At 38.7% G+C, this 24,691-nt stretch overlaps 1 protein-coding gene across 1 annotated transcript in view; it reads right to left on the bottom strand.

The window, feature by feature from the left end:
- The window catches only part of LOC135325100 (proprotein convertase subtilisin/kexin type 5-like), a 249,339-nt gene that overhangs the window by 12,669 nt on the left and 211,979 nt on the right, over positions 1-24,691 (bottom strand). Inside the window, exons 25-28 of the mRNA XM_064502600.1 lie at positions 16,647-16,689; positions 15,675-15,817; positions 13,927-14,127; positions 377-460 (exon numbers count right to left, since the gene is read on the bottom strand). Coding sequence (XP_064358670.1) covers positions 377-460; positions 13,927-14,127; positions 15,675-15,817; positions 16,647-16,689 — 471 coding nt within the window. The remainder of the gene's footprint in view (positions 1-376; positions 461-13,926; positions 14,128-15,674; positions 15,818-16,646; positions 16,690-24,691) is intronic.

Here is a 24,691-nt window from a genome sequence, read left to right as displayed (position 1 = left end):
ATGACTGAAATATTCTTTAAACTGTTTCCCAAAATAGTTTGCACAGCCTCCTCTGAAATGTAAGGTTAGAAAGGATCCTCATCATTATCTGGTACATCCTTCCTGAAACCCATACTCAGTAATTCCTCCATCACTTCTACAACTATTGATTGAATAGAAAAGAAAGCAAAAACATTCACTTCATTTTTTTCACCCTTATTGTGAAGGCCATGCGCTTTATTCGTAGTTGGTATGTGTTTCACTTCACCTTCTCATGCTTCAAGCTGCTAAAGAACTTTCTACTCAACACTGACCAGACTAGTCCCTGGAAGTGTTTAGGGTGCAGAGTATTTTAGCCACTTGCAAAAACTGCCCAAAGAGGCTGAAAGTCTCCTACCTTTGGGACATGAAGTACACATGTTAGCATCTTTGTCACAGGTCTTACATGAAGGATCACAGGACTGTAACTGATTTTTTGCTTCTGAAATGAAAGAATAAAATATGGTTTTGATTTTCTTACAGGGTTTTTTGTTCATTTGTCTTCCCATTTCTTGCTGGCTTTTTCTAAGCTGTTTTTAAAATGTACCTCCTTAACTTTGTTATTCACAAAGTTGGACAAATTGGTGATTGTCTCAAATTCCACACTCTTAAATGATAAGTATAGAGTTGCTGTAATAAAGGAAAATATAAATGGTATCCTGAGATTTGCTAAGTCTAGACTGCTCATTCACTTCTGGACTGCTCATTGCAAATGAGGAGAATAATTTAGTTAAATGTTAGTTTGAGCACTCTGCTCCAAAAACAGATCCAGATTTGTACTCCTAATAGATTATAAATAAGAAAAGCTGAGAGATGTGCAAATTCAGAGATGTGCTACACACAGGTGTAGCAAGAAGGTATTCTTATGTCAGTTTTTGTACTAGCTAGTTGAAGAACACCGTTACTCTGTCTCTAAGGGAACAAACTCTGAATATAAAGGAGAATAAAATGAATGTCTGCAAAGAAGGTCTGTAAAATGGTTCTCCCCAGTGCTATCACTTACCATTTCTCTCCAACAGGAAGGCTCTGATGTGCTGCATAGTAATTTTATGCCTAAAGAAAACTAAGACCTTGGTTATGCTTTGCATAGACTTTATTCGAAGTGTTATTCAGCAACCAAATGTCAAGGGGATTTGAGGGTCATACTTAATGCACAGAAAGTTTGCTGTGGAACCCTACAGGTCTCAGCAAGCAATTCTGTATTTTGATCCAGGCAGTCTTAACAATGGCAAAATGAATGTCTGATGAACGAGCAGTTGTGGACCAGTGGACAAAAGACAGCAGGCTTTTGATTTTGCTGAAAATCAAAAAATAGATTTAAGTAGAAGTGGGGTGCAGATTGAGCTTGGCATGTTGTTTAGCACATCCAGCAGGTTCAAATACATACGACTTCTGCAAGTGGATGGACTGGCTGGCAGGATCCATTAGCCCCATGCAGCAAATCACTGCATTTTTTGTTCTGCCTGTTATTGCAAAGTAGTTTAAAAGCCTTGAATGAAATAAAGGAAAGCAAAAATTTTAAGTGAAAGGAGGAGAGGGCAGAAATGGAGACACATAGAGCCCCTTCCCACTAGAGGAAATGGTGCGCATTTCACTATGAAGAGAGGCACAGTGTAGAAAAGTGAGTAGGTGCACACTATGGCACAAGGGTGGAAGAAGGAGGAATAACAATAAAATAATAAATTATAATGATTATTGATAAATGCACTACTAAACAAGCTGAGCCATGGCTATCTCAGTGACAAGCCGAGGTCTGGGTCTACATTCAATGTGGCTAGAAGATAGTCTGCAACAATGTCAGTCACATCCATATCCCACCCTACCTGCAGTCCAGAACATTTTATAAACCCTCTGTGTCTAGTAATGCCTCTGTGCTGAACAGGGTCATTTGCAGGCTCCCAGTATAGACCATACGGTCCTTAGCATAATGCACGTAACAGAAGAAAGCTGCACACTGTCAAGGAGAACGTGGGACATGAAAGTCCAGACTGAAGCACTGAGTCTGCTGCTGAAGCTAGTGTGAGAGGTGTTAGAAATCTGTGCAAGGCCCATAAGATAGCAGATAGCTTTAGCCTCGGCTTTGGCAGCCAGATAAGTTGATGGCCACGGTGAGTCAGAGACCTATTATCAAGGATAATACCCAGACGGATGGGACTTGGACTGTATTTCAATAAGTACCACTTGAAGACAATTTTCAACTCCAAAGCTACAGAGGCTTTATGGAGGAAGAAAATGCCTGAAACTTAATTCTGAGGTGTGTAGCCTGAAGCACTGCTAAACAATCAAAGAAAAGCCCTGGGTTTGAGTACACAGGAAGACAGCATCATGACTTCATATTTACCGAAAGGGTTAAGTATCAAGCAATCATCAGTGTATAAAAATGAAAACTTCTGCTGTGGAAAGACAAGAAAAAATGGGGAAGGCACAAAGTCCCTGGCTTGCTGAGGAAGAAAAAGACGGGAATAATGTAGAAGCATAGAGAAACCAAGGGGTGGGAGGATGGATTTACTCCTAAGTAATCTCTGAATTTGCAGAGGTAGAAGTAGGGCATCGGAGGTAGGTGATTGATGCGGGGACTGGAGAGGCACAAAGAGGCCTCAGTGCGTGAAGTGAGTTCAGCCTAAAGCAGCAATGAAATGCCTCATCTTCTGGTATCAGCTGTAGTAATAGATGCCTTTCAATGTCTTACTCTAACTAGATTTTGCAGGAGGTTCAAAATGTACAAGTTCCTTTGGTAGATCCCAAACGCTGCAGGAATGCATATCTTTTAAAAGCAGAATCCATATGCTCTGAGGCACACCTGCAGAGTCAGGTGCAGATAAGACTACGTGTGCTCTGTTTGTGCTCTGAGGAAGTGAGAAGTGAGGCAGACGTGATCCAAAAGGCACAACGCCTTGTTGGTGTGGCAGTGTGAAACTGGAGCTAGCTGAGAGGCAAAGTACGGTTAGTCTTAGCACTATTTTAAATGAATACAACACCACACCCAGGTTAACTTAGCCTTCTGGTCCAACATTGCTGAGCTGTACTGACAGGTCTTCAAGAAACTCTCCTGCTGGGTTTTCAGAATGGGCATCTGCTTTCAGCCCTCCTGAAGTGCCCCAGAGAGTTTGATGAGGCAATAAGTGTGTGAAGATCACAAGATAGGGCTGTTCTAGTCCTTGGTTTTTAAGCTCCTGCAGCCTGTACCTGCAGGGGTCAAACAGTGATGAAGGGAAGACAGAAAGAGTAATGGCAAACGATCTTAGGAGAGGTCAAGGGAAAACTATAAGCTATAGGAAACAGTCAGTATTTACATCTGATATGTTTCATTCTTCTTTTGCTCTTTATTTAAGGAAATGAAGTGAGGCAGATAATTGTGAAAATGCTCTTCATAGACCTAGTTGATTATGTCCATGGGACTACTGTTTCCTGAGCTGAGTGTCCAGCTTTTTCACTTTATCACCAGTTTCACTTTCCCCCAGCACTAACTGGTACCAGTGCCAGCTTTAAGGGCAGGTAGACCAGGTGACTGCTTGTCTTTCTGAGGTTAGAGGTGGGAGAAGAACCGACTGGGAACGCTGATGCTTGAGGTGGCTTCCAGCGAGTGATAGGACCATCCCGGAGCTAGCATTGCACTTCCATGGGGTCAAGCAGAAGTGCTGGAGCACAAAGAGATGGAGGATGCTAGTCTGAGGGGAAAACTGTGTTGAGGGAGAGGTAAATACTGACTGCTAAGCAACAACACAGGTCTGTGAGATAGGAAGCAGTCATCTGAGTCACTGTGTCCAGGTGCAATAGATTTGGGTGACCATAGGTGAGGATACCTGGTTGCAGTGCTGGTGGCAAATTGCCCTGAGAGGTAGATCTCTGGGAAGAGCTGGGGTTGGAGAAGGTGCCTAGCATTCAGAAACCCAAACTCCACCTCACTCCTTGCTGCAGTCTCTTTGCTATTTCTGATGGCTGAGGTGGTGAAGCTCATTTTGGCCAAACTCACCAACCAGCCCACAAATGACCCCTGGTCGTGGAGGTGGTGGGGAGGAAAATCGATGGCTACAGAAGGACAGTAACATCACTGATTTCAAGGTCCCTTACCTTACAGATAATAGTCCAAATACGAAGCAAGAATACTGAATTTTGGAAATCAGGGCATTAGCAAAATGCCTACGCTAGAAAAAAAAGAGAAGCTAGCACTGCTCAATATAGCGTGCCCGGTTAAATGTTGTGTCGTTTTAACTAAAACCTTGTTTGAGCGGATGGCTGTCGCCTCCGAGCCTGGCATGGAGAGCGTTACCCCTTGGTGGCAACAGCCGCTGGCTGCATGTTAGGTACTGGTTTGGAAGCAGGGCCAGGGGCCTTTCCTGTCACCCTAAAAGGGAGCGGGACCAGCAGTGCTGGGGCTGCCTGAAATGGGGTTACTGAGGAGACAGGTTTCATTTAGATTCATTTAAAATTTGGGGGGAAAAGAGTTTTCTCAAAGAATCATGAGGAGGCATTGTAGTTTGTGCTATCCTTGTATTGCTTACATATTTAGATCTATCCTAGCAGCACTGTAGTTTAGGCAGCAAAGAGCTGGAGTTTCAAAGCCTGCCTGTACTGGCTTTCTTCGCTGCCTGTAAGTGTCTCTTTCTTGAAGAGAATGAGCATTTTGTTCAGCTGTTCTTAGCCCTTTTTAAGCGCAAGGATGTGGATATCCAGTAAGCCTTTCCGCAAAAGCAGGTCCTGCGAGTTTAGATCTTTTCTTTCTCTTGCTGAAATATTTTCTATACGACATTTTTCCCTGCTGAAGATTCATTTTCTGTAGGTCAGGCTGCAACGTGCTGTTCCAAGCAAAGGCTAGTCTGTTTGAATGCCCTTGAATACATAGGGCAGCCCAAGTCCACCTTGTGCCTCTAGATGTGCCCAACCATACTAGCACATGAGCATTCTCAGTTTGCTTGCCTAAGTGACCCTCCAAGTAACTTGCTGGTGACCCTTGCCCACTCTTGTGAGATGCAGAAATTCACTGACAAGATTTTTTTTTTTTTGATGAGAAACCCTTCCTTCATTTTTTTCCTGACTTTCTATTATTGAACAAATCCTTACAGAATGTCCTTCTTGGGATAAGCACATAAGGAATGCTCTGGGAAAGCTAGATGCTTGCTCTTAATTTTACTGAACCAAGCAGTATTCAGTGTTTCTATTTTATCCTTAGGCAGGCAGACCTTCTACTCTTTTTCTCCTCTTGAGAGATGATCCCCACTGGCCTATAAATACTCAGATTTTTCCCTTTTAAAGGCTAGTCATTTGGCACTCTCTGAAAAACCTTGAATAAATGATGGTATATTGCACAGCCATGTAGTTTTTAATTAATGTTTTTTCACTTTACCTCTGAAACCCTTGGCTGGAAGGAAGACCATCTGCTCCTAATGTCTGACTGCAGCTACACATCCTCCATTCCTCTGTCAGTTGCTTCTCTAAACCTTCAGACTTTGTCAAGGCTGAGTTCTGATTTTTTCATTGAAAGTGTCAATGGCCTTTTTCTAAACATGCGGTGAATGCAAATTTTCATTTCACTTCTCAGCAGCTTTGCATCCAGCTACCTTACCTAGCTTATGTTTTATTTCATTATTTTAGAAGCTCCCTGCTGGGTAGTTTTAAGTGGTGTAATTTAATACCAGTTACGTGTGTGAAGAAGCAAGCCAGAAATATTGCTGAAGTAGATGTTGCCACAGGAAAAGAACCTTGATCCTGGCAAGAGAGTTGTTGTAATATAAAAAATAAGAAAACAGTAAGGTAAGGTTAAACAGAGAAGCTGTTAACTACTGCTGAAGAATGTTTATAGGAGCTCATCATTTCAAAAACATTTCAATCCTTATAATTAAAAATAAAGATCTTTTTTCAGTGGAGTAATTTTTTCCATTTAATCTTTGCCCCTTTGGCAGCATTTGTTGTTTTCTGCAATATGTACTAGTCACCACCAGAGGGGAATGTACACAAGCAGTTGGGCTTCTGATACTTGGCATGAGAGACAACTTTTAATTTTCCAGTCAGATGCAAATGCTTAAATGGCCCAACTTGAAGACTTCTAAAAGAAATACAAAAATCTTGCAATTAATTTGTTTCTAATTCTGAAATGAATTCTTCCCATGATAGAGCTCTTATTGACTATAGAAGGAATGGAATTAAGCCTTCATTTATTAAAAAAAAGCATTGTTAGAATAACGTAAGTTTTTAAAAGGTAGTTTTCCTGAATAGCAAAAAGTTCCCGGAATGGGAAAATGTAATGCAAAAGATTTTGCTGCAGATATCTGTGCACAGTATTTCCAATAATGTAAGCAGAGCTTTCCCAAGAACATCCTTGCAAAGCTGTCAAGAAAACTGGTCATGTGAAAGGCGAAATATATTTCCTTGGCCTTTGGACTGATGATAAATGAAACAGCAAATGACTGGTTTTAGCCATAGAAAAATCCTTCACTTTTCAGTGAAAACTTTGCTCAGGGAAGTGTGGCAAGTGGGGTTGTGAAAGGCTGCAGGATAACTAATTCAATAATTAATACAAAGTTGCCTGTCTTCAAGGAAAGGGTTTGTTGGCCACCAAAAAGAATTGCAGCTTCAGACTTGAGCCTTCTCTTCTGACCCATCGCTGTTACATGAGAACAGGTCTCAGGTAAGGCCAAATAAGGTTCATGGCTGATTGTCGGGCAGTTTTGTTGCATTTCTTTTGCCCCTGAAGACTGCCACTGTGTACTTGAGGATCCTATAAGCTTTCCCTTAAAATTTTTGGTCTGCAGGTCTTATGGTTGCAAATGAAACTTTTAAATATAGCAGCCATATGTCTATGATGTTGATTGATGGATTTTAAATGCCTTGTGAAATAATGGATCAGAGAGAAGTGTAAACTGACCCCATTCTAAAAATGGGACATCGACTCTGAAAAACGCTATATGCTATTATTGTACTCCTCTGCTGTTTTTTAAGGACCAAAGCGTATGACCTTTTCAGACCTACTGAGCTGTTTTGATCCTTACATTTATGCTCTTTTTGGATTTTTCAAACTAAAGTGCCTTCAATTTAAACTCCTATTCAAGGCAGAATCTGACTCAATGTCACATTGATTCTTGTTTCTTTATCAGAATGAGTAACAACTTTGACATATATCCAGCTCAATCTTCCCCGTTCCTTTCTAGAAACTGAGAAACTGAATCATGCTGTGCCGCTTCTTGAGCTAAGCTTTACTGCAGCTCTGAAGCTACCATAGCACTCTGCCCATCCGGGCTGTTCCAGGGCTTATCAAACTGAAAGACTGGGGGAAGACTGAAAAGCATTTTTCTTCTGTTTTCTTTTCTTATTTGGGCTTGTGCAACATGAATGAGACCATGGCAGAGTCTGGTGAAACTTAGTGCTTTAAGACTTTAGCTGTCATCTCCAGACAGAATTAAGGAAAAGATGAGTGAAATTCTAGCTCCATTAAAACAATGCCCCCAAATTTTCTCTTTTCATTACCTAAGTGATTTTATTTTGAAATGTTTTCCAGAATTTTTTGATCTGGCTTAAAAAAAAGGTTCATTGAGTCCTCAAAAATATTCAGGATGAAATATTGTGTCCAGGTGCCAGGAAGCGGGATCCTCTTCACATGCCTGCCACTTGTTCTGGAGAAATGTAAGGTTTGGAGAACAAAACAAAACCCAAAAGTCCCCCAAGATCTGGGGACATATGAGCAGAGAAATGGGCATATCTACAAAGACACAGTTTTAAATATAATCTATGGCATTTAAAGTAGCTGATGGTCCTTCCTTTAATTCTTTTAATCCTGCAACTGCATTGTAAGAAGTCATATTAGTATATACTCCTCCTCTTTGTGCTGTCCATCTGGCTCTACCTCCCTGCTCTTTACAGACAACGGACCTTCATGCCAGGCAGTGCAAGCAGCAAGCCATCAGTTCTCGGACTGATAAAAGCTAGTTTGTTTCCTCCATTTTGAATCCCATTTATTTGTCCTTTACTAAGGGTAAAAGGGGCATTTAAGTATTTGTATTTTTTAACTTGCAATCAAAGCAGCTTCCCATGCACATTTGTAATGTAATGCCCTTAGCTTCTTAGCTAAAAAGGCATTGGCTTCTAGAAGGAGAGTATTTTTATAGTATATTTTATTCTCAGACCATGGCACGTCGCTGCAGTGGGGAATATGGAAGGAAATGTACTGCCATGGTTTTCGGTAACTGCATACATATTCCTTTTAGAAGGTGACCTCTCTGGCTTGCGCACTGTTTTGTGGGATGTGATTTGAATGTGATCCGGTCGAGACGCTACTTAGTTTTTTAGATTTCATTCTGTGCGTGGCATTGGCCTTGCAAAACTGATACAGTCATGAATAAAGATACAAAAATAGGTTGCATATCTCCACAAGGTAATTACAATTACAGAGACATGATAAAACATAATAAAAACAATATACAGATGTAATAAAATACTACACCTATCCCATTTCAAAGACTTATGTGAACTGTAAATTTAAGAAAACCATAGGAGAGGGAAGAAGTAAATCACAATCCCCAATAACCATTAATTCCCAATCCAGTTATCTTGTAACAACCATAGCACTATTTTACAAACAAATGGCTAGAATATGAAATCGGCATGGCTAAGAGCATATAGAATAGTGAATCATTTTTGCTTGCCTCTAGCAACCTTAAATTTCACATATGGATGATGCTTAAAAAGGTTTCCTAACTCTTCCCATGATGCTCTAATGCTCCCCTCTAAATGTCATAACATTTTCTCATCTGTAAGATTATGACTCCCTTCTCTCCTCCTACTGATTTTTCAGCTGTCTTCTGCCCACCCCATTCTCTTTTTTTCTTCTTTCACTATTTTCAGATCTTTATGTATATATCTGCATAGCCGCATTAAGGTCAGAGAACCCTAATAATCCTTTTCAAGTCTGAATTATTGTTTTTCTGTCAACCAGAACTCTTCTAGCACATTACATTTTTATTATTTGTTTTACTGTGGTATTTAGGAAAAGTAAAATATGTAAGATGGATGCAGTTGGTCAATGGCTGCTTGTGGGATGTTACTCCCATTATTGGGGGTGGTATGTAATAGTAAACAGAACCAGCTGCTATTTTGCTGCATAATTTACTACAGCATATCCTATCTGCATGTAAAGAAGCACATACTCCATTTTGGTTTTGTGACAGAAACAGATCCCTTTCCATGACTGTTTTCTTTTTTGCTTTTCCTCTCACACTTTTCAAAAGAGTGTGGTAGACTAAACTGTGTAGCTGAGGGATGAATGTGTTTTTTGGGTGTGGTATTTACAGTGAACAGGCAAAATGAAGACCTGACCATAACCTGCAAAACGTCTAATCCAGTTGAAAGGGTGTGCGTATTCGCTTGGTGAATCAAGCTTACGCTAGTGTGTCTCCTGGCTTCCAAAGTCATTTCATCATCTGGTACATGAGATAAAATACAGATGTTTCGCGCTACAAACACAGAGCTCAATCTCCATTTTTTTTTCTTTCTTGGCTTGTCCTGTCTTTTTAAAAGCCTGGATGCCAGACAAGATCTGTTTCATTATTTCAGACTTTGATATGACTTATTAATGATTCTCAACATGAACTGAATTGTTTGCCCAGCAGAGTATTCCCCCCAAATAAATATCATTTTAGAAAGTTGTTTCTACATAGACTGTTCTGATTGTTGGAGTGTGTGCTCATGAAAATTCATAAGGCTGGTCAATCATTTATTCTTATGCAAGAAATAGAAATAAAGCTTAAACATGGGGAAAAAAGTGTATTCCACACTCAAAGACATTTCAGTCCTCGCCTAGATGCATCAGTCTCCCAAACTGTAGAGAAATTCAGACTCTATGTTGGTTTATCTATGGCAGGTTCTACTCTGCTGCCCTTGAATATATGTTAGCCTGGGAACCTAACAAAACACCTGCCTCCATTTCCCTAAACAGTGTCCCACATGGTTGGTCAACTCATTCACTAAAACCTTAATGAAACCCATGTGTCCAGAAGAGCTGAGGAGAAATGGCTTCGTTATTTGTAAATACCGTTCGAAGTCCAGTACATCAACTATTTCTTAGCAGAGTTTTGAAAGAAAGAGGGTTGATATAGGTCTAATGTAGTAAAAGCTGAAGTAAACTACTGGATTTGGAAATTTTGGCTCTCTTCCTAGCTGCGTTGTCTTCCTGTTGGAGGCAGGGAACGTGCTGAGGATGAGCTTGGTGCGATTTCATCTTTGTTTCCATGACACAGGCGAGGTTGTTTATTTTATCTTCAGGCCCCCACACCCAGCCCAATCCACCAAAGTGGGAGGACTACTAATTATTTGGCCTGTATTCTTTAATTAAAATAGCTCATCAGGCCACTGAAGGTGGGAGGCAGTTCTGCCATGGTAGTACACCAGTGTAAATGCTTTGAGGACACACTGAGTACCCAGCGCAAAGAGCATATATTGATAAACCAACACAGAGGATGAGAGCCAAAAATCAAATCACAGCCACAGTCTTGCCCACACTGGACTGGTGAAGAAACCTGGATATATTTTAACATCCCTTGAAGGATGTACAACAAGCTCCATGGAACGTGCCCATGCTGCACGAAACAGCCTTCCATTTGAAAAAAAAATTGACAACAGATGAGCTGGATATCTATATTTTAGTAAGAAGAAATCACCCTACAGACAATCAAAATAACTGTTAAGCTAAAGAATCAAAGAGCAGTAAACGGAGATAAAATATCTAGAGATCTGTCTAGAGGAAGCGGTGATAAATTGGAAAAATGACGTGACTTTGCACCCATATATGAGAGAAAGAATATTTTCTTTGTCCCGTGATCCCCTTTTAAATAAACAATGGAAAAGAAGACACCTTGTAGAAATGTTTAAGAAGCTTTGAAGAGGGATCATTGCTCCAGGGCCAGGGAGTTTTTTCTGTACAGTTATGCCCGTCAGAATCCCGCTGGCAGTAGGTTTCAAGGAGCACAGGCAGATTTCATCTCATCCACTCTTGCAATTCTTGTAATATGTAGTATTGTTGGACAAGGCAGTGAATGATAGCAGCTGCCCGTCCTAAATTTTAGTGGTTTTCAGAAAGCTGTTGTCGATGATGAAGGTCACTGTAACAGATTCTGAAACTCTGTTTCCTAACACACGTACACACACATATACATGTATTTTAATCATCCAGGTATTTCAAACCATTGTCAGGCATTCTTTAAATGGAAACTAGTCTGTCGGTGTGATGTACTACTAGAGCTAAACAAACTTTTTTCTGTCTTTCCCAAATCCTTCATTTATGTAAGGGATCTTCAGCATGGAACAAGAAGTAAAAGCAAAGCAAAATGAAAACAGGATGGTGCAGCTGGCAATCTGAACTCAGCTGATATCTGCCTCCTGAACACATCAACAGATGAAGTGAGTGAAAGAGTGATATTTTAGCCAAAAATAGCAACCAGTTAGATTTCGTAATTAATTTGCAAGTAAAAATGAACGTTATGAGAGCCAGATGATCCTACAGCGTCTGAAGAAGAACCTGCATAAACTGCCGATGAATGCAGTTATTCAAGGAGCACCTTTGGCAAAGCTGGTGACCTCATTAACATATTGACTGCATGGGCGCTACTATTTGGAAGTCTGCCCTGGTGAGAAAAGGCCCAAGATATCACCAGGACCAACATCACTTTCTCAGCAGTTACCTGCCTAATCTGCTGCCGTGTGGTGGAAACCACAGCAAGTCCACCCAAGAGAAGCTGAGCAGCTGTCAGTGAGATTACCCGAGCTCCCTGGTCAGGGTAGCATCACCAGCTAGAGGAAGGATTGTGTGACTTTGGGGCAGCTGCTACTGCTCGAGCCAGTGTGGCTCAGAGGTAGATGTATTTTGCAGTTTGAAATGCCCTCAAGTGAGCTGTGTTTTATCTACCTGAAGGAAAGCAAAATAGGAGTCAGAGAGAGAAAGAGAGTCCACAGCACAGTAATGCTGAAGCGTACAGGCTTGCATCAGCTGCCTGCTCAAAAGAAAAAAGCTGACGATGAATTACCTCATTTGGTGGTGTCAAAAATAGATTGAATTATGAGGCTGGGGAGACCAAAATATAGATGTATTCTTTCTATGACACTGGTTGAGAGCGTCTCAGATGGAAAAAAATATTTACACATCTGGACGAGACACAATGAAATATCCAGAGGAGGCTGCTTTTCTATTAGTAGCTTGCCTTTTTAGATCTCTCTGACCTTTTTTTGAAGTAAAAAAGTGCTCATCTTTTTGGTATAACATTTCTCCATCGATAGGCAATAATTAAAAATGGTCAACATTTTTTCTGAAAATATTTGTTAGTATACTTTAAATTTTAATGTGAGGTCATATAGAGTGAAGGATAGCCTCTCTTTGATGTGTTTGAGCCAAATAAACACATGCAAATCAGAGGAAAATGTGTATTTCATAGAAAAATAAAGCTGGAAGGGACCGTAAGTAACCTAGTCTATCACTCTACTCAATAAACACTCCTGACTGCTGTTTTTAGCATGTTCGTAAAGACCCCTACAGATGGAAATTCCCAGCATCCTCAAAGTCTATATGATTGCTCCATTCTTCCATTAGAAAGTCTGCTTATTTTCCAATGCCAGATCTAAATCTCCGTTTCTGCATTTTAAGACTATTACTTTTTGTCCTGTTTACCGCACGTACAGAGACCTGATCTGTGCTGTTTTTCTCTGTGAGCATGTTCCTCTTAGCTTTCTCATTTAGTCCAAGATCCCTCAATTCTCTCAGTCTTTCCCTGTAAATATTTTTTTCCCCAGACTTCTGGTAATCCTCACTGTTTGCTCTCTCCAGTTGGGCCACTTCCTTCTTTAAACACTCTGCCCCAAACTGGATGTGTTATTCCAACTAATGCGTTACAAATGCTAAAAGAGAGTGGGAGGATTATATGACAGTGACTTTCCCCTCTGTTTATAGTGGTCAGCCAAGATACAAGTGAAACATTAGATAAAACTTTACCCTTTGGAGGCTATGGGTGTATGAACCATTTTAAATACCACTTACAAGCCTAACTATTGAGATGTTGCACAGACCGCACAGGATTTCTTCTCAGCAACAAGCTTCACTTAGAAACAATATTCATAGCAAATTGGTTTTAATTTGCAGGCTGGACAATAAATTCATCATTAGCACTGCCTGATGTGGTAACATAACCCATTCAGTTGTACTTTACATGACTGACATAATGCAAACAACTAGTATTCTACAATGCACCATTCATTTAATACTTTTTTAACAGTATATGACAGTACCATGATGCACTGTCAGGTGCTTCACGAAGGCAAATAATTAAAATAATACAAATCATTCTTTTCAGCAGCTTTAACTTTTAAGAGCATTTTCATTCCACTTTCTCTTCTTTATCATTCTTTTGGAATAGAAAGGAATTGTTTTCCCCACAATATAGATGAGGGAACCAAGCAAGAACTGACAATTTTTCCAAGGTCACTAGTTGTGGAAATGACAAAAGTCGGACAAGAATTCAAGAATTTAGTTCTGCATCCTGTGCTTGGTCCCTTAGACAATTGGTGCATATCTGCATCAGGGGAGAAGAAGAGAGGTTGCTCTTTAATATTCTCCACACACACACATTTATTTGATTCTTTTTAGCTTCCTCCAACTCATATTCATCTAGGTGTAGGGAATCAACAGCCAAAAAGTTGGTATAAAACAGCCTATAAAATGCATTTAAGCTGAATTAAAATTTTATACTATTTATGGAGAGATGACTTTCACTTTGTGATCAAACAGATGTTTTTAGTAATTTTTAAAAACTACTTTAGTCTGGTTAGATGAATGGATATTTTCACCAAAACTGCATGATCTTAATATCCTCTTTATAAACTTTTAAACTGTCTTCAGTGAAATAAAACAAGATCAAGGGATCTGCAGCAACTTACCACTCCAGAACTTCCCACTAGGCGGAACATTTCTCGGATTCAGGCACTGACCACGAGATAACTGGAAGTTACTCTTGCACGCGGTGCACTCCTCATAGCTGTACCCAACGCACGTTGCACAGCTCCTGTGGCACGCCTCACATTCTCTGGAGATGTCATCCCTGAAGAATCCAGCTCCACACTCACTCACACATGTGCCACCTGCAACAGAGATGGAGCCTGAAATCATGGTATCAACAGTCCCATGTCTGTCAGGATAACGAGGTGGATAAAATGCTATTAAACCTCATCAGGCTCAATGCAGTGAGGAAGAATAGCACTAACTCGAGGATTACTAACTAGTACATAGACACTGTACAACTACAAAACCCATTTAATCTATGATGCAAATTTATTGGAAACCTAAAGACGTATCTTGAAATTTTTTTCTGTAGTTCCAGCCACATGGTTCACATAAAAGCAGGTAGGATATTAAAAAGCAGACAACTAGGAATTCTGAGGCTGAGAAGCAGTACAACCTGTGAGCTGGTATTTGTTTGATTTTTTCTCTCAAAAAAGTACCTTTATGTGTTTGGCGTAGCTCCCAGTACTTTAAATTGGGAAGGGGTATAGCATCTCTCTGTCTCCAACAAGAAATAGCTTAAGAAAAACAAATAATACAGTAGAACTTGTGAAAGTTTTTGTAGCTATCTACATTCTGGATTTTTCCTGTGTATCCTGAATTCAGCTCAGCTGCTTAGATAAACCCTTCAAACCAATCTGCACTTAAGTTTTTATCCAGCTGGGTCTTCATTCATATGCTAAATCCTGGCACATACAAGCCTTACAAAGTCCAAGTTTAGGTCATAATTTCATGGTTAAGTCCCAATTTTTATACTGGCTCAATATAAAATCTAAGTCCATAAATCCCAAAGATTTTTAGATGCATTGCCATTTTGAGGACTGGATGGATCTCTAGTTTCTGGTGAGTATAAGCTAAACACAGGTAAACCTGATTTGATTTAAGAGTTTGTGTACTGCAGCAAAGACCATATAAGTTATGACACTGATAGGTTTTTTGCTTCATCCAATCTGAATTAAAAAAAAAAAGACCACCAGATTGCATCAGGCTGTCACCACAGAGCCTTCCACGAGCACGATGCTTTGTACTCTGCTACTGGCGCGTGCAGTAGGCAGTGCACAAGAATATCAAAACCAAAACAAAATCCCGTGATTCAGATTTGGCAGAATGTCTGAACCAGACCTGCCTGATTTATAGCTTCATAATAAAACTAAGAGATTCTTAGTCTTGTGTGAATTTGATGTAAAGTTTAGTGGTTTTTAACTGAACTTTACTCAATATGTTCAAGTCTCCTTACATTGTGTGGACCTGAAAGCTAAAGTAAAGCTAGACTTGCTAGACTTGAAAAGTTTCCATGTCTTTCAGGGAATTAAAGCAATCTCTTTCTCTGTAGTCTGAATCAAATAGAATCTTTTTCTGCCTGTGCTCAGAAAGAGAGGAAACGCATCTAAAAACAAAACCAGGAAATAATCCTTGGAATTTGTAGTGAAATATTTGGAGTTTGGAACCAAATGGCGTCATATGTTAATGCATAGGACCTGAGTCTGCAAAGGGCTAAATGCCTTCAGCATCCACTGACTGCTATAGGAGAGATTTGGAAATTTCAGAAGCTGAGTCCAAACTCTTTCTCTATGGAAGAAAGTTTCAAATCCTTTTGTGTGTATACTGTACCTTGCTCTTTGCTTACCCAAGAGATAAAAGCCTTCCTTACACGCGCCACACTCATCCTTGTCACAGCCATCGCAGTTGCTTGGGCACTCTATACACTTCATGGAAATTTTGTCTCTGTAAGTATTTTCTGGACAGTATTTATAGCAATGGTCCTTATACCTACGAGACGAAGTAGAACACCATTGCTGGGTTTGTTTTGAGGTCATCAAGTTTATTTTCTGTATATTTCCAGGTATGGTGATCATAAGGCTCTATTCTTGCCCTAATTAAAAGAAATTATTCCTCTAATGAAGGATTGAAAGTGTATTTGTGGATATGCTAGCAATTCAACTACTAAGCATTAACAAGACATACTTGCAAATATCTGGGTTTTTAAGTATAACTAAATTTGTTTTTTTAAGTTTAGGCACAAAAATACATGCTTAATTAGAAATTACTACACTGTGGTTGTAAAGAGCTGATCAGTTGTATGCATATAAGAAAATGCCATTGTTCATAGCTAGATGGAACAGCCTTTTTTTGCCAAAATTTTCTTTTGTCTTGGTAATTGTCATATGGATTTCTTAATTGTCTCTTTGGAAAACTCAGAGTATTTCCTTTCCCTCTAAGTTAAACTTTCCATTAATCTATTATTTTTGATTCTTTGTTTAACCTCCTCAAATATTTCAGCATGCCTTCAGAAATGCTGATACCAGAACTGCACAAAATATATCAAAAGCATATTAGTTCCAAATCTAGAGGCAGCATTTAATGTTCACACACTTTCTGTTTGATAGTCCTCTCCTCATACGTACAAAGATCACATCAGTCCATAAGCTTTAAAAGACCTTGATGCCTAGTTATTTAGCGTTTCCCAAGTCTTTTTCCGAAGCCACTGTTCTCAGGTAGGCAATAGTTAAAAGGAATGGGACAACACAGTATTGATTTATAGAGCAAAGCATGCACCACTTCTTTGGAAAAATGTACTGGCATGAAGAGCTATACTTACATGTAGTAGTTCTGAATGCAGGTCATGCAGATTCTCGGGTCATCTGGAATTTAAAATGTGAAATCATGAAAATGATATTCAGAGTTAAAAATCAAAGTACTAAAAAGCAGCACGGTTACACTGTTTTTGTGTTAAAATTTCTTACATTAAAATCGCTAGAGCCATAACTACAACATTATTATCTCTGAAGCTCTATTTATATTTTTGGAGATATGCTCTTCCACAAAGAGGTCCTGATCTGTATTTTTCAAGTGACTTGTAATTTTTGAGTGTCCAGCTTAAGGTAGCTAGAAAGCGCTGAGCACTTAGGAAGTGCAGAGTTCCCATCTTCTGAAAAGCAGATTCTTCCCAGGAGTTTGGATCTGGCAAAATGGACTCCTAAAATGAGAATCTCAAGTATCCAAATCTGTTTGGTTTCAGCCTATTTCTTTATTCGTGATAGAGACAAGTTATAAGCATTTGGTACCTCTAACAGCCAACTTTTCAAAAATATGCAAGTAATCCTTTAATCTTGAAAATCCTGAACCACATGAACACACTTCTATATTATGATGAGGCAAGGTTTTTGGGTAAATTTTCTCATCAGAAAATTAATTTTTACATTCTGAAATGTTGTTGAGTGAAAGTGTTATACAACTTCTTAAAAGTGTTACAGTGGTGGATTTGGCTTTATGCTCATATGAAGGAAGGAATATTTTCTATAACCTTCCATTATCTCATGTTGACTTTCCATTTCCTTTACCTTGCTCAAGTTTCCCAAAGGGAGCAGAATGGAAGGAAACAGAGCAACCTGGGCAAATATATTTGTAAAATGTTCTACCATGAAATGCCTATAAATTATTTGTGGTATTAATAGCACTCGTAAGACAAAATTTTCACTGAGTCTATTTGAACTATGTCTACAATAAATTGCACTTTACAAATGCAAACTTATTAGACAACACGCACTTGGTTTTGCAAGTAGTTCTGGCAATTTATTTATGAAGTGTAAAGTTTTTTCCAGAAATATTGCAGATCTGTGAAAATATTCTCTTTACTGTATAGAGCATAAGCAGAAACAGCAATCACTTAATCTGGTGTTCTTTGGATTAGATTTTCTTATGTTGAGACAGGAAATACTCTTAAAATATACAAATAGTTTCTATGAAAAGTCTTCCTTTATTCCAAGATAAAAGACATTTGGTTAGCCTAAGGCTTCTTTTTGAATGGTTTTTGAAGTACTAATAAGATTTTTTTTAAAGACACTACTTCAGGCATTTATTTTCTAATTTTTTTTTCCTTCCGATATAGCATCGCCAGGGGCCAGGCTGGCATTAGTGTATGCAGAATTAATGCATCAGCACCCCTGCTACCTTTGAAACTTATGCTGATGTTGGCACTATTGGCAGTCCTTACGTTTTGTTGATGGAAAGAACAGAGCACGCACGCATCAAAGAGACATTGTTAGAAAATTTCTAGGACCATTGGCAGGCTTACTGCCTAACTCTCCATATACTTTCTGGCTTTTCTGAAGAAAGGACTCTTTTCTCTCTTGCCTGTGGGAGGTTTTGAAGACATTTTTCTTAACTGCCCTCTCAGTTTTTGCCTGCATAGGTGACTATCTGGATAGCTCTATTTTAGACGGATCTCGGCTGTAATTACAAGCAAAGACACAATGTCTGATTGTCCTTGGAAGAGATTAGAAAAATGAATTATTAAGTAAGTCAGTTGTTTAGGCAGAAGTTTAAAATTTGGATTATTTTAAGTTCATTATATTTTTATCATGTGAATTGGTTTAGGGTCTAAGAGAAAGCATCTAGGAATGAATGAATAGCTGGTTTAGATTGCATGTTTGGGTACACGATGTAGAGAGGGTAAAAAACACATATCCCAAACAGTACTTGCATGCTGCTGCTCATATACAAATCTGGATAGAAATGCTGATAGTAAACGCTTATCAGAGGGCCACAAACCTCATAAGAAAAGCTAGTTTGCTCTTTTTCACCTGGGAATATTTTGAGTCTTCCTTCAAACTGAAGATCTTTGGAGGGGGAGGGGGGGATCTCTTGATAATTTTGCAAAATGAAAACATCAGAAGCAAAGCAAAATTGATGAAAGTTTTGTCTCATTTAAATTTCCGGCAAAAATGGAATCGGATTTTTGTTGACATTTTTGTGTCACGTGACAAAACAGCAGTCATGGAGTGGTGATGTCAGCCTAACTGTGGCAGGTATGAGGAATTTGTTTGCTTATTGATGCTGACACAGTTGCACAAATATATATGCTGCTTCCTTTTATCTGGTTCCACTATGTAGCTGGAGCAAAAATTGACAGGACTTTTGCAATTTCTGATTTACTATCCAAAGAACTTTCAAAACAGAAAAGGATTGCAGGGGGTACACACCTTGCATTCGGAATAGAAATAATGATACTTCTGAAAATACTTATCCCTTTAGAGAGGTTTTTGCTGTCATCAAAGGTACATTGGGGTTACAGTGTCGGGGGTACAGTGTAACATCTTGTTATGTCCCTTCTCTATGTTAAGACTTTCCTGGAATCTAATAAAGTTTTTAAACTTGCCGTTTTGGGGCTTGTGTGGCTTAAGTACATTTGCTTATTTGTCTACTATTTCATATTGTTTATCAACCCCCACTAAATTGTTGCTTTTTCTCCTAAAGACAGACCCACTAAATGGAAGCTCTACTGTCTTTTATATTCAAGGAGTTACTGAAATTTCAATTTAAATGTAAGCTATTAAGGAATAATGAATTTAGGTGAAGAAGGAATGCAGAGAGGGCAACCATCTGATAGCATGCAGAGAGAAAACTAAACACGCAACTATTCCTGTAGTAACAAATTAGTTTTTTAATACATGGTATGTTTCCAAAATCTTGGAAAATAGTTTTAAGAATGAACTAAGTCTAGGGCATTTTATGGATCTTTACGTACAGCTTTGCAACTTTGGCTCCTTTGAAATCTCCCGTAATCAGTTCTTGGACTAGCAGTACAAATGCCTGCTGGGCTGAAGTCAGTGTGTCCATCCTGTATGCACTTAGAGCCCATGAAATAACTAGATCTCTGTGGCATGCAGTCACTTTCTTGGTATGTCATGCTCCAAATGACTTCTTGTTATAAGAACCACTAATATTTTATCTATACATTAGCTAGATTTTGTGTCTGTTTGTATTGATTTCTACCATGTTGATCCTATGCTACATCTCTGAAGACAGAAACAAAACTAATCTTGATAGCAATGGAAGTAGGATTCAACGAATTTTTGAAATATAAGGCCTCAGACAGAGATGAAATCCTCTGTGAATTTCTGTTTTTATTGCAGCTTTCTTAGATAAGTGAAGATCATCTAGAGTTCATGGAAAAAGTCATTTGGTTTCTTTCCTTTTCTGTAATAAACTCATAGTCCTATTCCCTCCTCCCTCCCACCCTTCCCAAACACAATATATGTGGAGTGGAGCTACATTTTAATACAGAAAAGGTGCGTGTAAAGATTAGTTACTGGTCGAAGGCCAAAGGTTCTTGCTTTCAGCTGGAGCTCTCTGATTTGAAATGGATTAGTGGGTTTTTCCTATTCCAGAAGGGAAGTATGGGCATCAGTGTTACAGGCATAACATTGTTGTGCTGGAAGAGTATTTTTGTTTAAATACATAAAAGAAAACTGCAAGCAGTTTTTGTAGTGTTACCTTATAGGCTTAATGAAGTATTTGCTACATAAGTTCATCCCCATTAAAAATGAGCTTTAGACTGTTTCGGAGATCCCTGTCACTGCTTCGCTATATCTGTGTGTTTGTGGTATTTAGAGAGATCCTAATTCTGGAAACTTTACATTACTAGCCCACTGTACTATTGAGTAGCACTTACTTAAAGAATACCATCAAATTAGACCCAGCCCTTTCCATGACTCATATGCATGCTTAACTTTATCTACTGTATACAATAAAGCTGGGAGTTGAAATTAAGTGCATGGGTACATTTTGAATGATCTGTATTTAGACTGTAACTTATTTTAGCTTCCTGTTTTGTTTGTTCACTTTTATTTTTAATTAAATTTCTTGACGTGTTTATTGGCTCAGCTGTGAGCCTAGAATGTGCTGAATGTGCTCAACACTTTTTGCATTCAGAAGCTGAGGATATTCAGTGCCTGGGATTAAATGCTTGGTTTACCTTTCTTTTTGAGTTTAGTTAAATATAATGACTGAAAATGATTTCATATTACACTGCAGTTTTCCTTTAAGGTTCAAATGCAGTAATTGCTTAATTTCAACGGTTACTGCTAGATTTTCTTTGCCTTTTACATTCCCCTGAACAATAACATACAATAATGTAAAAGAAATACTATAAATTGTAATACATCACCAACAAGTGTAATTATATATTTTAACTACCTTAGACCATTTTGACTTCAGTTTTATGACTTCTCAATTAAAATAGCTGAAATGTACACTCCATTCATAATGGGATTTTTGACTAGACATTGGCCCAAATGAAAACTCAGCTTACAGTAGGCCTTAAAAATGAAGGAAACTTCTGTTTTGGATCCAGCAGTTGTGGTTTGGATCTTCTGGTTTGTGGGAAAAGGTATTTGTTTGCCTATCTTCCTTTTTTGTTGCCTTTTCACCTCTTCTTCCTTCTGGGTTTTGTCAATAAATCTGCTTTATCTTCTTTCTTCTGAATTCTGACATTGCAATTTATTTTGACAGATTACCAGGAAGTGGGAGAAAGAAGAGAATGGGAATTTTAACCAAGGAGAGAGCTAGATTCTGTTTTTTTTTTTTTTTTTAATTAGATTTTAAAGAGGAAAAACTGGCATTAGTATTTGCTTTGGCAAAAAATAGTAAGTTGGATCCAGCCAAGATATTTAATGAATTAAAAATATTTTTATGGCAAAGAAGAAAAAATACTTTTTATCTTTCTTTGAAAAAAAATGTTATTTTATTAAACTTACCTACATTAAATTTTTTGCAAAGGTTTTGTTTTAAATTATGGTTACCTGTAATTAGATAAAAGCAAAAAATGTTCTGAGTGTTTTTCTCACTCTACAGCCAGTTAATTGAAAAATTCACACAGCTCTAATCTCAACTACATATCTATAAAACAGGAATAGCGTCACTTGCTGTTACTGTATTTCATTGATAAAATAAAAGGAAAGAGGCATATTTTCTTGTTCAAATGAGGATCTTAACATAGTGTAGTTGGGAGTAGTGAAGTGTAAATAAGATGACATGAAATCAAAGATTATCGCTGTAAGATGCGCCACGTTAATAGTTCTGTGGTTTGGATGACTGGGGGAAAGACTGATAAATATATTTTTCTGAAGAGCTGAACTTTTGGGAGAGATTTGACTAAGAGAATGTGATGGGACTGGGAAACTTTAAGGAACAGAAAAATTTAAAAACTGGTTTAAGAAATAGGAATTGGGTCAGAGCTCTCTAGTCTCTCACCAGACATACTGAACCAGTGCTGTGGTGAGATTTACACTGCAAGTGAAGGTCCAAAAAGTGATGCCAAGCAGAGAAGATGCTGCTCATGGGGCTGCGGAGAAGAACTGATGGTTCATTTTTAGTCCTATTAAAGTAAAAGGTAAGAGTATTTCAACAGAAACAAAATGAGGACAGCAGCAGTAGTATCCAATCGCTAAGCAAGGCTGTTCAGAAATCTCCCTGAAGTTTATTTGTCTTAGAGTCTACCACTTGGATTATATGTTATTTTTCATTTTTCCTCTACTGGCTATTCTTCCCACATATTGGAATCCCAGTGCGATGATTTCAAGCAGTGTGAAAGCCACATACCAAAACTGAGCTTTCGGTGTGTTGAACCTGAACACACTTACCACATTGACATGGTCACTTATGTTTGAATGGTTTCCTACCACACAGGTAGTTCCTCTGAGTGAATAGCATTACTCAGAGCCTGCTCTCCTACAAGCAAGGATGCAGACTGTGGCCAGAGCATCCTAACTCTACACCACAGAAGTTAGTGCAAGTTAATCACGAATTTCAACAGCTGGACTCCATTGACCTCCTGTTAACAAAAAATGTGTTTACAGGCAGGACTCATATGGGATATGTCTCCTCTGTATGGGTATAATCCAAAATTTGCATTCGAGATTGCTCCACTCATAAGTGGTTCCATAAATACAATTCCTTTTCTGAAAGATCAAGACCAAAACTTTGGCCTAGTATAAACCCAAAGAGTTGAAACAAAGATTCGTAGATATGCATAGATATAGTTGAAACTATAGATTGAGTTAGAGTTGCTTGAGCTGATTAGATCTTGTTTATTTTAATACGTTTTTTCCTTGGGGATTCCAGCAAAATGATTCAGCAATAAGCATTTCTTTACTGTTTCAGTTCAGGAAGCTTCCGAATTGCAAATTGCTGAAGGAGGAGCAATGCATATTTTATTTGCCCTTGCAATTTTAGGATTACATTTGTTGCTTGGCCAGTGGATACTGAGCTAGATGAGCCTTAGGTATGATCCAGTGTTTGTGTTTTATGCTCTTTTTTCCACAGAGAACTCTAAAGGGTGAAGTATTTATGCCTTGTAAAGCCAAACAGATTACAAACATGTTATGAAAATGTAGTATAAGGAACATCATCTTAACCTCAGACTACTGCGGTGTTCAAGAGGATTTACAGGTTCCTGAAGATGAGGTTTTGAGCCTTTGATACTCAGAAATCCCAGTTTCGCTTTTCAGTCACACTGTTCATCTGCAGTAATTTGGTAATCTTGTTCACGCAATTGAGAGGAGAATTTTTCAAAGTTCCCTGAAGTCGACACTGAACATTACTCTTCCTATTTACAGAGGAATCACCTGCGCAAGTATCAGGGTGAAGAAACCAAGGAGCTGCATGTCTGTGTTTGCAGAATTCATAGTTCGATCTAATGTCTATATGAATTTCACTGACTTGCCCCTAGCCCTGGAATTTGCTTAAGAAGCAATTTTCTTTCTCAGAGAAATAAAATTTTCAAAGACAGTTTTCTTTAATAAGTACATTTTATATTTTTAGAATGTAAGGAAATTTTCTTTGACCTATACTCTTAGAAAGACAACATATTTAATGTAATGTTCTGCCCTATGCTAAAATGGTAGAAATGAAAATCGAAAAAAACCCTGCTCCAAATCTTGCCGGGCATTCTTTTTGCACAGACTGCATATTCTCACTCCAGAAGCCTGTGGAAATGAGTCCTATTATCTGCAAATCTTAAACCCATCCTGCAAGATTAACCTCTTGAGGACGATTTACTCTGAGATAAAAGAGGATCCTTATCACAATTTTCTCCGGTATTTTGAAAGCCAAGGTCTATTCATCATCAGGGATGGCTTGAAGAAATGAAGGTTTCCGTTCTGTTTCTCAGGTTGCTATGGGAACTAGATCACTTTCCACTCGTTTATCATGAGCACAACAGCCAGAATCCCAATCTGTACCTGTGAGCTTGAGTCTTTGTTCACAGTGCTGGCCTTCAGCTATCTCATGGGTTCTTTAAACCTTCTCCAAATACCTTCTCTCTCACTCCTACCACATTATAGTCTGTAGCCCACCCTGCCCAAACACACACACTTTGTACAATGGATCTTCTGGAGTATTTGCGTGTTATTCGGTCTCCCTTTCTGCCTTTGTGTCTGTATGCTTGTTCCCTTGTAATCTGGATCAAACTCAACAATTAGGTTCTGGGTCACCTTTGAGAGCTGCTCAGGCATTACCTCACTATAACTGAGAGACAGACTTATCCCTAAATGCCTATTCTGTAGGCTTTTATTTTCAGGTGTACTGCTTCTCAGGGTTTGTCAGTGTTTATCCTTTTTCTAAGGAATCTTTGACTGAGAAAAGCAACGGGTTTTTTTGAATATTTTTCCCTCTACTCCCTTACTGAGGAGCACTTTATTCTCAGTGTTAGACTTTGAAAATAGTCCTGAAGCAAAGGTTGCAAGAGCCACATTGTGCTGCTCTCTGCAGAACCCTGGATGTGTCAACATGTGGTGGGACGGATGGTGTTTTGCTACGAGTAGATGAGGTAGTATCTGGAAAGTAGAAGTACTCATATTGCAA

This window comes from Dromaius novaehollandiae, chromosome Z (assembly GCF_036370855.1).
Source record: "Dromaius novaehollandiae isolate bDroNov1 chromosome Z, bDroNov1.hap1, whole genome shotgun sequence".
Classification (NCBI taxonomy): Eukaryota; Metazoa; Chordata; class Aves; order Casuariiformes; family Dromaiidae; genus Dromaius; species Dromaius novaehollandiae.
Note: the sequence above shows the minus strand (reverse complement) of the source record. Positions and strands in the feature narration are given on the sequence as shown.